Source organism: Carassius auratus, chromosome 35 (assembly GCF_003368295.1).
Source record: "Carassius auratus strain Wakin chromosome 35, ASM336829v1, whole genome shotgun sequence".
Taxonomy (NCBI): domain Eukaryota; kingdom Metazoa; phylum Chordata; class Actinopteri; order Cypriniformes; family Cyprinidae; genus Carassius; species Carassius auratus.
In genome coordinates this window covers 9,433,872-9,448,646 of record NC_039277.1, presented here as the reverse complement: position 1 = coordinate 9,448,646, position 14,775 = coordinate 9,433,872, and the positions used below count along the sequence as shown (strand labels likewise).

The 14,775-nt window shown below is 35.7% G+C and overlaps 1 protein-coding gene across 1 annotated transcript in view; it reads right to left on the bottom strand.

Moving 5' to 3' along the window:
• Positions 1-588: 588 nt before the first annotated feature.
• LOC113054308 (FRAS1-related extracellular matrix protein 2-like) overlaps positions 589-14,775 on the bottom strand; it is a 57,563-nt gene continuing 43,376 nt past the window's right edge. The window contains exons 16-24 of the mRNA XM_026219759.1: positions 13,868-14,199; positions 12,573-12,769; positions 12,116-12,225; positions 4,747-4,874; positions 4,444-4,578; positions 4,029-4,155; positions 3,577-3,764; positions 2,965-3,111; positions 589-2,818 (exon numbers count right to left, since the gene is read on the bottom strand). Coding sequence (XP_026075544.1) covers positions 2,312-2,818; positions 2,965-3,111; positions 3,577-3,764; positions 4,029-4,155; positions 4,444-4,578; positions 4,747-4,874; positions 12,116-12,225; positions 12,573-12,769; positions 13,868-14,199 — 1,871 coding nt within the window. The 3' untranslated portion in view covers positions 589-2,311. The remainder of the gene's footprint in view (positions 2,819-2,964; positions 3,112-3,576; positions 3,765-4,028; positions 4,156-4,443; positions 4,579-4,746; positions 4,875-12,115; positions 12,226-12,572; positions 12,770-13,867; positions 14,200-14,775) is intronic.

Sequence of the window (14,775 nt, the reverse complement as noted above, 5' to 3'; positions counted from 1 at the left end):
TCATCTGTGTGTTCCAGATGTTAGGACCCTTTGGTGCTCCAGGAGATCAACACCTCACAGCACTTCGTGTTCAAGTGTTGAAACAGATTTCGGATCCTTCTCCCACTTCATTGTTGCCTAACACGACAAATGTAAGAATTGATCGCTATCGGACTGCTGGTGTCAGTTAATTTGTTTGATGCATAATTCTTAAGCTCAATAGCTTCAGAGAAGCAACAGTTTATCTTTCCATAAGACGATGTGACTCTACCGATCTAAATCACTTGATTAACAGTTCCTGGTGGGAGTGATCTCATACTGATAAGGTACTGTAAAAGTCTGGTTTCCTGAACTCAATAGGTTGGAAAGTGGTTATCTGATGTACTCATAACTTCACCTTAAGTGACCTGTGATCCAAAAATCACATTATTGTGTTGACATGTTAACCAGGCTGTTGCAGTCTTGATTCTTGATCATTTTCATTTCATTTTGTTTACTCTATTTTGAAATGTCTGCATCGAATACAGTTCAATGAGAATCCTCAGTGACTATGAATTATCTACAACTGAACAGAACAAATGTTCAGTACACTTATAAGACATTAAAAGATTTCAAGTCTCAAGACTTAGTTTATTTTGTGCTTCAAGGCCCAGTACATAAAAATGCATTTAGTACTGTAAATATTTAGGAGTGAACCATGTACAAAAAACCCCCACAGTATCTCAACATAAATACCATTTCAAACATAATTAGTGTTTCATTGTGCCCAACATCGTGCTCATGTTTGTAACCTTTAAAATCCTCTGTGAATATGGAATCAATCCACTGATTTTATTGCATAGCACATTTCTTTTGAAAGATTATCAGCCTGATGAGGAATACATTTGTCAGGAGGTGAACTGGATTTGACTATAGGATGCTGGTTTTTCATGGATGCATAAAAAGTTTGATTTATCTAACAACAGAAGACAAAAAAGTAATAGTTGATAAACCATTGTCAGAGAAAAGTGAATCTGGTCTAAAAAAAAAAAAAGTTAGCTACAATAGTTAAACACAAATTTGGAAATCTGAAGATTTCCTGTGTCACAGTTTTTCTTATTTTAAAACGACACTCTGAGATAAGACTGCAATATTTAATACGTACAGTACAGCTCTCATGAATACTAATGCTTAAATGATAATAAATAGAAACAGCGGCAGCAACATGAAATTTGACAACATCTGACAGACTGAATGTAAACTTTGTGACAACAACTGTTTGACAGTGCGATATGAAATGCATGTTCAGCATTTCTCCATTAAAAGCTTGGCACTTGCTGTTAAAAATCAGCATATCTGTAAAACACACTGAGCAACTGAGGAAAAGTCATATTCTCCAAAGCCATCACATATCCCGAAATACAGTAGCCAATACTGTAATACAAGCAAATATTTACACATGGAATTAATAAAGGGGTCAGTGTCGTGTTCAGTTCATTTGAATGCACCACATGACCCATATGAAACGACTTTTAACTGACTTTTCTTTTCATAATGTCTTTGTATATGCCTCTTTATTACCCATATGGTGTTGTGTTTAAAGTGATGGGCCAGTTACTTTTATTTTTAGACATTTTCTTAAGGAAACTTTTAATTACTGTACCACTTTGATTGAAATATTCTTTTATTATTATTATTATTTTTTAAATGTATTCACAACTAAAGTTTGGAAAAAAATAAGATTAACAACAACAATAATAATAAATATTAACTTAAAAAATAATATTGTTAATAATAATATTAATTGTAACCTTCTTTGATTGTTTATTATACTTTTATTCACACTATAATTCTTATTATTTTCTTTTTGTTAATACAAACATTATTTTTGGAATTAATTTAGGAATTTAATGAAACTAAAATGGAAGCAAACGAGATCTTGTTTCTGTTAATACATCCACTAGCATAAAATAATATTAAAACTATGAATATTTCATGTATTAAAGGATGAATTCATTTATGGTTTATTTTTTTATTTTACCGCCTTTATTCAGTCACTCACTCACTCCATTTCCAAAAAATGAGTAGGGCATTGTGGGGACTCTGAGAACTCTGAACACTGGGTAGACCTCAACAATCCATTACTGGACAAGCAAAAATTCCATTACAACATAAAACATCACTAAAAATGATTTCTTTGGGCTGGTGATGAACTGGGTCGTGATTTCTCTGTAAGATAAAACTTGTCAGAGGCACTTGTTTAAAACAAATAAAACAAAACAAACGGATCCAATGTATGACAAAGCAGAAGTACAATACAGTACAGTCTCCATCCAAGTAGTCCATTAGTCCTTTAGACCTCTGAGCTGTCACCATTACCAATGCTGCTTCTAACTATAACAGGCTGCAGGCTGGACCAGACTCTTGGGGCCTTTTTCACAGGCGTCCGCCTTAAACGAACCATCATTGCCAACACCATAACCATGAGGACGGTGAGAAGCAGTCCCACGACGGCTCCTGCCACAGTCACCACGTCTCCTTCTGCACCTCGTCCACTGAGCTCCCGTGGAGACAGTCTGTCTGCGAACAGCTCCTCCACAGACACAGAGTGACGATGGCGGCGGTCCAGAGCGATGTGTATGATATTCGTTCCTCGGTTGCTCTCTGGTCCGATCTCCTCTGCCAGTATCGGGACTTCTCTGTTGGACCGCCGGAAGCGTCCTCTGGCCTCCGCTGGTACAAGGTCACCTGATGTTATTGAGTGGTACTCTACACTGCGTTTGCCAATGCCACGCTTGGCGTTGTCTTTTGAATGAACAGTGTAGATGGTGTGAATGAACCACTCCCTCCCTACTGCCACCTACAGACAAGAAGGATTATAGAGGGTTTTAGCAAGACTGACATTGTAAATGACAGAAATCCAGTATAGGATGTCACAGATTTGCAGTACACCACTGTATATACAGTAGTCATTCCTTTATTAATAAACCATCAAAAAGATTAGACCTGGAAAAGAGGAGTAGAATCCAGCCTGAATCCATCAGATCCTGGCTGCTTCACCAAAGATAGAGCCGAGGGGTCATCTACAGCCAGCAGGGCCTTGAAACCCACGTCCCCAAAACTCTTGACCTGAGTCTCTGGCTGGGCTTTGTCCTAGAGGATAGGTGGAGTCATGGGACTTTTTTCAGACAAACTATTATTATTATTATTATTATTAGTAGTAGTAGTAGTAGTAGTAGTAGTAGTAGCAGTAGTTATTTAAATAAATGTATAATTTATTATCAAATAAAATACAAATATTAATATAAAAATATTATGTGCTTGCATTTTATTTTTGAAAACTTATACACAGTGTCATTTTGAGTATTATTTATATAATATTATAGTTTTATATACCATTTCTTATTTTGAATTAGCATTTAGTAATTTTGTTTTTGACATTTTTATTATTTTGTCTTTTTATATTTCCATTTAGCTTTAATTTATATTAATTTAAGTTTTCATTTGAGACATTTTTAGTTTCAGTTAGTTGCCAACATTGCAACCTTTTTCTATTTATGTTATTTTTTTTTACAAAACTTTGTTTCACTTAACAATGACTTCAATTAGTATACTCACAATAATTTTGAATCGGTACAGCAGGGATGGAGAGTCTGCAAAGCATCCAAACTCAGACTTGGCGGGGTTGTATTTAGGAACATATCCATCAGCGCCGGTGCACAGATAGACTTTCTCAATGTTACAGTAGAAAGAGTCACCCAAGTTCTGCACAGGGTCCACCATCACCCGTCCATAGATTGTGTCACCTTGAAGAGAACCAGCTCAGTCAAACATAAATCACAAGAATGGCAGTTCTAGAAATTACACAATGACTAGATTGTTTAACTAAGATACATCTCGACATCTGTGCAACAACAGACAACAGATTTTTATGTTCTTAAGTGATGCTTATCCATGCAAAACTTCGTCACAACGCATATTGCAATGTGATTTCCGTGCGTTGATTGTATTCACTTGTTTAAAGAAATAGCCCCTTGAACTGATTAAGTTAGGTGTTTTAGTAGATGTACCCTTAGAGAAAACCGCATCACTCTCCTGGCTGAAGCCCATAGATCCATCTGACAACCACAATGCCTTCTTAGACAACAGGAACATCTGTGTGTTCAGACTGAACTCCACCGCCACAGGGTCACTCACCTCGAAAGTAAAGACAATAATACCTTTTTAGAAGAGCTTGGTTTAACTGATCAAATATTTTATTGCATTTTGATATACAAGCAACTGATTAATTCAGCAAATCTTATTTTATTTTATTTAGAACACACACACACACACACTGGAATCTGCATTTTTCTAATTTAATAAACAGTTTTCCTATTACAAATTCTATCAATAACAAGATGAATGAACATCTGAAACGAAAAGCTAACCAAAATTTGAGAATTTATTTCACTTCTGCTTTATTGACATATTTCTTTAGTAAACCTGCTGTAAGCGGATATCAAGATGAAAAGTAATGGGCTCTCTAGGGTTGCAGACTGGAGGAAAGGTGTAGTCCACATTCAGCGCTGCTGTACAGGGAATCAGCTTCACTGTGTATGTGCCTGAATAATCACGAACCTGCAGGTCACGAACACACAGGATTCATGCAAGTTAGTCTTTTGCTTTAGAACCCAGATTTTACATTGGTCATCAAGTGGCGACTCAACACTGCCAGAACTGTTTATCTCGAAAAGTAAACAGCAATGTTCTTAAAACCACAAAGTGGGGAAAGAGAGAACAACTCACAGCAAAGTCTGAGATGAACATCCATTGCTGGACAGGCTGACTGTAGGTCGGCTCAGTCCTAACCAGAGTGAGGTTAAAGGTCAAGCCTGGGTGGTATGCACTCAATACTGTGGACTTCACAGAGGATGCTGGGTAATCAGGGAAGATAGCAAGATAGCAAGTTAATTTAATCAAATCAAAGCAAAACAAATGTTTTATTTATTATTATTTATTACTATTATTTAGCAAGCCAGTATCTACCTAAATCAGTGCTTAAAAATAAAAAAAATTGCAATTCCAGGTAATTTACTATAGAAATATGATTATTTTGTTTTTACCTGTTATAGTAATACCTATAGTGCAATCTCCATAAAAAATTGGCATGATTCTTCAGAACCATATGCTGAATGTGATGAAGTTTTGAGATTTAGTTTAGCCTTTTTCTAAATGACCCTGTTACATCTATCCAAAGTGTAAAGACAAATCTTTTTGATAATTAGTGACTTCGAGAGTTCAGAGAATTGTACTGCAGTGGGTTTCTGAGTGAAAAACCTACACTGTAAAAAATTGTCCTGTAAATTAACGGTAGTATACTGGCAGCAGGGTTTCCAGCAGTGTACCGTAATTTTACAGTTTTATTACCGTTTTCTGAATTACGGCTTTTTTGTAAATTAACGGTAATATACTGGCAGCAGGGTTTCCAGCTGTGTACCGTTATTTTACAGTTTCCAGAATTACAGCTTTTCTGTAAATTAACGGTAATATACTGGCAGCAGGGTTTCCAGCTGTGTACCGTTATTTTACAGTTTTCTGAATTACAGCTTTTTTTGTAAATTAACAGTAATATACTGGCAGCAGGGTTTCAGGTTTTAATTTTTCAGGATCATTACTGTATTCTAGTTTTTTTTTTTTTTTTTCTAAACCGTAGAACTGGCAATTTTGCCAATCATTAACTTTATAAAAAATATCTGTATTTTAACAAATTCACAAACTGGCATTTCATTTATACTAAAAAGTGGCAGCAAATAGACAGAAAAGAGAAGACCAAGGGGGTATTTCTTATAGAACACTATTTATTTAAGTGCCCAACCAATAATTCAAATGCTTTCTCAAAAAAAAAAAAAAAAAGCAATCAAAATGGAAGAATCAGTCTTTGTATGTGTTAGAGAAAGATGAGATGAAGAGAGAAGAAAATTAACCAATTTACAAAACAGACAATGTGCAAAATGAACCCTGCAGAAGTCTGTGGACATATTTAAACTAATTTAAGTTGACCATATAAAACACAAAACAAGCAGCCATTTTAGGTCTAGCTCAGTGCTATGAGTATGACAATGCATGGGCATGGGCTTGGAGTGTACATTCCCCTAAAAACAGCCTTTAAGAAATGGCAAACAACTTCTGAACAAGAATCTTATTTTGGTGTAATAAGTCAAAACCTGGCAAGGATTTGTAGAACAGTCCAAGAACGTTTCAGAAGCATAAAACTGTCACCAACTCTGATGCAAGTGTAGCCATGGAGGGGTGTAGTCTGAAACATAAACATTGAGAAAAATCCTTTTTAAGTTAAAATAACATCAGCAGAATTTTAATAGAACGTAACAAAAAACATGTATACTGTATAATAATATAAAACATTTCAGAAACTTAGGACCCTACGATTTCCACGATGTGAAAAACATGGATGCAATCACGGAATCAAATCATGAAAACGGAATTAGGCAAATAATGTGGATTGTCACAGAATTTGTCACATTTGTGATGAATACAATAAAATAGTGTTGTACACTAACTGAAATCGCGATGTGGATTAGTGTATTAATTAATAAAAGTTGCAATATTATGTTAGAAGTTGTACTTATAATTTTTGTAAAGTTATCCAAAGGATTAATTAGCTAATCAAAAAAAGGAACACTAGATTAAGGGGGGGGGGGGGGTGAAATGCTATTTCATGCATACTGAAGTTTTTTACACTGTTAAAGAGTTGGATTCCCATGCTAAACATCGACAAAGTTTCAAAAATTAAGTTGTACGTTTGAAGGAGTATTTTTGTTCCAAAAAAACTCCTTCCGGTTTGTCACAAGTTTCGGAAAGTTTTTTTCGAGTATGGCTCTGTGTGACTTTAGATGGAGCAGAATTTCCTTATATGGGTCCTAAGGGCACTTCTGCCGGAAGAGCGTGTGCTCACGTATAGCGAGGCTGAGCACAGACATTCCCTGATCAGAGCGAGAGCGTCGCAAAATGTCACTAAAAAAGTGTGTTTTTGGTTGCCAGGGCAAGACAACCCTGCACAGATTACCAAAAAAAACAGCATTAAGGGACCAGTGGATGGAGTTTATTTTTACAGAGCATCAACGGAGTTGTGCAAGTGTTTTTGTTTGTTCCCTGCATTTGGAAGATGCTTGTTTTACAAACAAGGCCCAGTTTGACGACGGATTTGCGTATCGTTTATTTCTTAAGGATGATGCAATCCCAACGAAAAAGGGTCACGATCGTGTGTTGGAACCACAGGCGGTGAGTAAAACTGCTTAAAATATCTCTGCCTCCTTGTTAGTGTGTCCGCCTCCCATGCCGGAGACCCGGGTTTGAGCGCCGCTCGGAGCGAGTCGTTGCTGCTGCTGCTTTCGTTCAGTTTTAGCCTCTGGATCTGATTCTGGATCATAAATAAACGGCTGAATCTGACTGTTAACCATGGTTTGTTTTGGATGATGGTTTTTTTTCCCTCACGCTAATGTCACAACTTCCAAACGCTCTCAATGCAAAAGCCTACTGGCGCTCGTGATTATTTAGCTCCACCCACACGTCACATTAGTTTACAGAAAAGATAATCAATAGTTGCAGCTCTATCACACATACACACACAAAAAAAAAATCAAGCGTCTTCACATCAATCCTTCAAAATAAAGGTTCGGTCTAATGTGATGTGATTGTGACGGAAATATATCACTTTTGTACAGTAGAATATGTCATTTTCAAAGTAATATAATAATACAAATAAGAATTATAGTAATAAAAATAATAATAATAATCATTAAAAATGATGTTTAAGGAATAATTACACAATTGTTATTCCATGTTTTAATTGTAACAGGAATAAAAATGGAATTTGAGAATAAAACGTATTTCTAAAATGTATTTTAACCATTAAGATGTAATTTGAAAAAGTTAAAACAAAACAAAAAAAATTATAAAACATATTTACTTAATTTCTTCATGAGTGTTAAGTTAAATATTAAGCAGACTTTACCTGAGAATGACAGGTGAGTTGCACTTTATATTAGAGCAGTCAAATTTACTTAAAATATATTTGTGCAAATTCTTTACTTTTCGCAAAGTAAATCTTATTTAATTTTTTTCAGAGTTGAGCGCTTGCATACAATTTTTTATAATTCATAGAAATGGAAAATGCTTCTTTTCTCTTTTTTTTCTCATTGTTTCCACACTATTAGTATGACCAGTACTTAATTTGTAAATTGCTAGTTCCCGGAATAAAGTGGGGTGACCGGTTAGAGGACGGAGAGATAACGGTGCATTTGAGCAACATTAGTGGACCAACTAAACTGATTAATAGTGTGCATGTACTCAAAAAAATAAATAAATAAAAAATAAAAAAAATCATGGTTTTAATAAAATCATTATATTATTTCAACCTCGAAATTTTTTTGTGTGTTTGGATAGTTTTTGTGTAACCTGGGACTGAACAGTCGCAACAACATAGGGGTTGTAATGAGTGCGGACTGTATCCTCTTCAGGGTAGTTCTCAGTGCCACTGACGACTTTTTTTTTGGGTCAAATATAGGTTTGTGGGTTTTATTTATAAAACCGTTTCTTTGCTGTAAATTATTTTATTTTATGAAATGCAAACTACAGGGACGAAACGTTAGTAACCAAAATGAGTCACACCAGTCTTTTTCAAATGAATACTTTTAAATGTTGATTTTTTTTTTTTGTTAAACAAGTTTAAATGTGAGAAATATTCTATGTGTGTAAACTGTGAAATAAGCTGTATTAAGAACTGTATTTAATGAAAATGTATGTGTAACTTCACTTGCCTAGATGAAGTCCCATTTGAAGTCCATTCGATTTTTTTGTAGAGTGGCAACCTTTGGATTGACTGTAGTGGACTTCTTATTCACCACCTTCCCCGTCTTCTTGGAGACTACCTTGCCTCGGCAGGTCTTTGAGCCTCTTTCTGGGTTTATTCCATAGAATCATCTAAGGAAAGTTGCATTACACATTACCGAAGTGTATAATAACCATTTTTCAAAATTCTGATTAATTAATTTTGTTTAGAATTTAGATTAATTTTGTAAAACTTTATAATAAGTATAAAGTAATAAAGCACTTATAAATCATTTGCAAACGATCTATATATATATTCTGACTCGTTTGGATTTAATGTGGATCTACATGCCTTTCTCCTATTTTCTCCGTGTCTGGCATGCGAATAAAACCACATTTGACAGTTTCAGATGATGAACTGAAAAAACTGAAATGGAAGAACACAAGTAGAACACAGGAGAAAGGTTGAGGTAACTAGTTTGCAAATAATTTATTACTTTACTACTGTATACTTATTATGAAGTGTTACCACAGATCTAAGAGAGTGATTAAAACATACGCAAAAAGGAAAACACTTACCTTTGAAAAAACTCTAACGTGCAACAAGCCGCCTCTTGATACTGCAGGTTGAAGATGTAGTGCACAGCAAACACTTGCAACTGCAGTCAAAAATGTTGACTGGACACTCACAAAAAAGAAAGAAAAAAAAGAAGCAATTGTAAAAATTGTGCACAACAGCAATGTTAACAATTTTATATATCAGCCATCAGTAAATGTTTCTTCTTCATCATGTGCAATGACACACTAACCCAGCAAAATCAGATGAGGATTGGCAGGTAGATTGAGTGTCTTCTCAACCTCAGATGCAGATGCTGCAACCTGTAGAGAACACACAATACACAAATAATAATATTACATAATATAAATGTGGTGAAGTGGAAAGAAGAAAATTAAATACTTACATCTGCATGTGAAACCAGTCCATCTTCGTGTTCCTGGAAGTGGGACATTAAGGTTAGAATCTTGACAAGCAGGTGTACCATATCTTTGTTCTCATCCTGGGACATCCTCCAACTTTTCATTAAAAACACTTAAAAATATTCTGTCTACTGCTCTCTCCTCTTCCTCTCTCTCTCTCTCTCTCTCACACACACACACACACACACACTCTCTCTCTCTCACACACACACACTCTCTCTCACACACACACTCTCACACACACAAAACTGTATTTGAGGCTGAGGAACAAGTTAGAATGTAAGTGAATGAAGTAACGTTTCCTCTGTGATATAGAGATTTGTGCCAATAAATCCAGTGCAAAATTAAAATTAAAATGTGCTCACATACAAAGCCCACTTTATTAACAATAAGTTCGAATATATTTAGATTACACTCTAACTAGTTTTAGATACGACTTATATTGAAAGACTAATGTGTCACTCCGAAAAAAACAAACGTTTCTCACCATAACGTTAACGCTACTCTTTCCATCTATCCAGTCAAGTGCTCATGCAAAAGGCGATGAGTTCATGCTTCCTAAGTAAAATTAAGTTTACAGGCCTATTTTCGATTTCCCAATATATAAGGATAATATATAAGTTACCAACTTTATACGCACCTAACTTAGCAACATTAATGCAAATAAAACAAATCCTCCATTTTAAACTACACTGGGTTGGCGCCATTGCAAAATGTAAATATAATTGTGCAAATAAGTGTTTCAGAAAATCAGGAAAACACACTTACTTCATATCCTCGTTATCTGCAATCTGTAATCGAGATTATATTTGAGATAATATCCGTTTTATTCACAGAGACTTTTCTCTGGTATCAGACGCTTAACCGTTGCTCCCCTCCCCCACCGATCACGTGCTCATCTTCTAAAGTTGCCAAATATGTTCAATTCATATCCAATTAAATAATCAGCGAACGCAAGTATTTTATATTTAACTATTTACAAGTTTAACATTTACAGGATTTTACACCAGGAAAGAAAAAAAACGATGCAAATCCTTCACAAACACACTCATACACACTTAACTTTCAGGAGAAATTTGTAAAAATTGCATACATGCTAGTTCACCGTCTTGGCAAGATTTGTCAAAGGTAAATTAAAATATTGTGCCCACATTAAAAAAAACGCTGCAGTTTAAGATAAAAATGTATTCAGACTTTGATCTGCTTACCTGTAAATGAGCCTCAACTTGAGATGAAATCCATAAAACTTTGACTGAAACCATGCTCCTCCATGCGTCAGCTAGCCTTTGGTTCCCCCTCTCCCACCGATCACGTGTGCATTTACGGTAAGACACCGTAATTTTAGAAAACAGTTCAGTACTGTATATTTACGCTGTTAATATGCTGTAAATTTACAGAAATTTTTTACAGTGTAGGACTAGTTCGCAACAATAGTTTTTTTCCTTCAATATATATATTCTCAAATATTTGATGAACAATTTGATTGACAGCAATTGCACAGTTGTTCAGAATGAGGAGATGTGAAATGTTGCGCAATATAACATTTTCAAGATTAAAAAATGTGATATGGCCCCCCAGTGACCGATTTCTTAAAACAATTTTTAAAGACCTTTAGGGCTGTGAAACAAACAGTCTCACCGAGTTTCGTTCTGCTCGGCCTCCATTAACCCTGTCTAATAGGTGCTCGAACTTCATTAGCCATTTGGACACAGACACTGCGTGTGAATTTTCAAACATGAAGCCGTTTTCATGTTTTCATCTTACATGCGCATTTTGAGTTTAGTATAAATGTCTCATTCCGTTAAAAAGTTTTTGTAAAATTCAAATGTTTTGACATTGCTTTGGAATGACGAGTAGAAACCTCAAGGTGTTTTTGATAATTATTGATAGTCACCCTCCAGAGAAATTGTTTGGTTCAGATCGGGCAAAATACCTAGGACTAGATCACAAAAGTAGGTTTTTCAAAAAAAAAAAAAAAATCCAAAATAGCTGAACACTTCACCTAAATTTAGCATTTTTTGTTCATCATGACCCATGGATTCCAATTATATGAGATACTTGAGTCTGTGACAAGTGGTTTAGTTGCAACTTTGTTGTTTTGATAGCTGTAGCGCCTCCATCAGGCTGATCAGGGCAATGTTTTGGTTGTGTTGCAAACTGGGGGATTACTACCATCCCTCAAAAGTTTCAGGTCTCTACGCCTTACGGTTTGGTCTGCCTGATCACTTTTAGGTCAGAATACTGATCTTTGAAAATTGTAATTACAACAGGGTTTCAGCACTACGTACTTAAACCCCTAATTAATAAGAATGGATATAATTCATAAGATTTCATAGATGCCAAAACTTACCATAATGTACCGCTACAAACAACCCCCTGAAGCGGGCTTCTGTGCGGAAGTTCACCACAAGCCTTCCCTGCTCATTAATCCTCATGCTGGTTGGATATAAAGCTCCTGCAGAGAAAATGTGATTATCTTTTCATTATAAATATTGTATGTCTTCCCACTAATCTTCTACATGTGACACTTGTATTCCAAGAATATGGGAATATGGCAGAGAATTACTCTCCATTTCCATGACAGTCAAATATAAAAGAAAAATGACAAATTGTACACATAAATAACACAAATGTATTAAAACAGAATTTTATATTCATAGAAAAGGCACAAAATTGCCCCCTTTTTAACTCTTCTTAATTTTCTCTAATCTTTCTCATTCTATGGGACAGAAAAGTTCTCCTATTTTATTTCCCCAATTTAAGTTTTTAATGGAACATTCTTCAGGAGATTTTCTCAAATTCATGACTTGCCTTGCAGTTCTGCCTGAGGGGGGCTGCAGACACCATCCCTCCACAGGATGGCAGTGTCATACACAAAGGTGAGCCGCAGTTCAGAATGCAGGTCGAAGTGTTGCCAGCCTCCTGTTCCCACAGGGGAATGAAACACGTATGAGACGTGGAGAGGAACTCGCAGGGTCATATATGACTGGACCAGGTTCAGCACCTTTCAAAAACACAGTCAAATGATACTGAAGAGGAACAGCTACAAATACTGCAACAAGACTTTTTAAGATTCTCCACTAGAGGTTGCTATTAATAAGCACTGGCTGTTTGACAAAGTAAAGTAAATTTAATCAATAAGCCAAGATGCATTTTGTCAGAGGAAAAGATTAGTTGTCTCAAAGCATAATCTGCTTTGATTTAAAGAAACATTTGCTCATTTACATAGTCAATTATAATCAAAATACCAGGCTATAAAAATGTGCTCCTTGTTAATGAGGCCGGTCCGAACACCTGCTGGACTGGGTTTAATCAAGACGAGAAAAATCCCCATGAACATTGTCAAATTCCCATCCTGAGGGAAAAAAAGATTCAGGCTTTTCATATTCACCCGGCTCCGTTCGATATCCTCAGCAGGATCCGACCACATATCTTTTAGATGCGTTTTGAATTCATGTCTCGTTTTACGGAGCTATTGCAGACTTTAAGGCTTATTTTTGTAATAACATAGCTCATTCAGACATTTAGAGACTGGATTAGAGGGGGGAGTTATTTAAACATGACCTCAAATGCTGAAATGAAATGAATAAAGAAGCCCAATGGGTTACAGTGAAGTCAATCTCCTCTTCTACTGAGAACTATGAGGAATGTGGCAGAATTAAAACCCGAAAACAGTTACGGCTGTCACTAAGTGCTGTGCATAATAGATGAAAACAAACAATAAAAAAAAAACTAAAAGAAGAAACCTACCTATATTTAAATATACTAGTTTTCACTCTTATACATAGTTTATAGTATAGCATATGAATGGTACCAAAACACATACAGTGAAGCCAGGAAATTAAATTATGAGAGAAAAAAAATCTACTTTGGGCCACTTTTACAATGCAAGTTTTGCTGTGATCTGGCTATAGTGGTGTAAATGCATCAACAGGAGTGAAGATATGTAAACAGATAAATGAGGAATAAGAATATCTATTGTCTTCTCAACCCTAGAAATTCTTTTACATGGATTCTTTTAGCTCTAGGACTAGAAGTTGCATGTGATGAACCACTAATCAATAGAATTCAGAGGATTCTAAAAATGGTTATGACATCTCACCTGCCCATCTGTTCCGATCATTCCTCCGCAGTCTGAGAGCAGCTCAGACATGTCATAATAACTCACAAACTCCCACAGACAGGCCTCCAAGTTCAGGTTCTTGTAGAAGCGTAGAGTGCTCTGACCTCTGAGGACGGGGCTGTACTGATAAGGCAGAGTCTCTCCGACACTGTCTATATTCCGGGTGGCCTTGGTTAGAAAGCCATGTCGTGTGGACACCTCATTAAAGTCCAGCAGATTGGAGCACCTGTGGTTTCCCACGCGAGTGCCATCGGGGCTCAGAGTCAGCTCGAAACCGGACAGCGCATGAGTGGAGACCACAGGGAGCATGCCTGGACCACACCGCACAGGAAATACATGACAATTTACAAACTTAAATCACTTTCATAATATTGCCTTGGTTAAGAAGAATATGTCATACTACTATTAATAGTAGTATAAAAGACAAATAAAATATAATAATAAAATGTGAACCTGAAAAAGAAAATATGAATCTCCTGAGGTTTAGAAGCATAACCTGATAATATTTAAAGATGTAGTTCACCCCAAAATGACAATTTCTCATCATTTGCAAAGTTATTATTTACTTTAAACACAAAAAGGAGATATTTTGAAGAATGTGCATGCTTCTCTTTTCTAACAACATATCAGCAATCAAAACAACTTAAAAAACACCATAGAAGTAATTAGTACAACTTTTATGCACTATTTTCCTTACTGCAGACTTTCATCTTTTTCTTACACAAAGCTACCATATGGTTTTAGATTTGGAATATAGTGTATATTTATTGTAGTTATATGGACGACTTTTATAGTGTTGTTTTGTGGACAAAATCTTAAACACAACACCATAAATGAACATTTTATAGCTTTCCATTCTTGGACATTTCAAAAGTGTATCTTTGTGT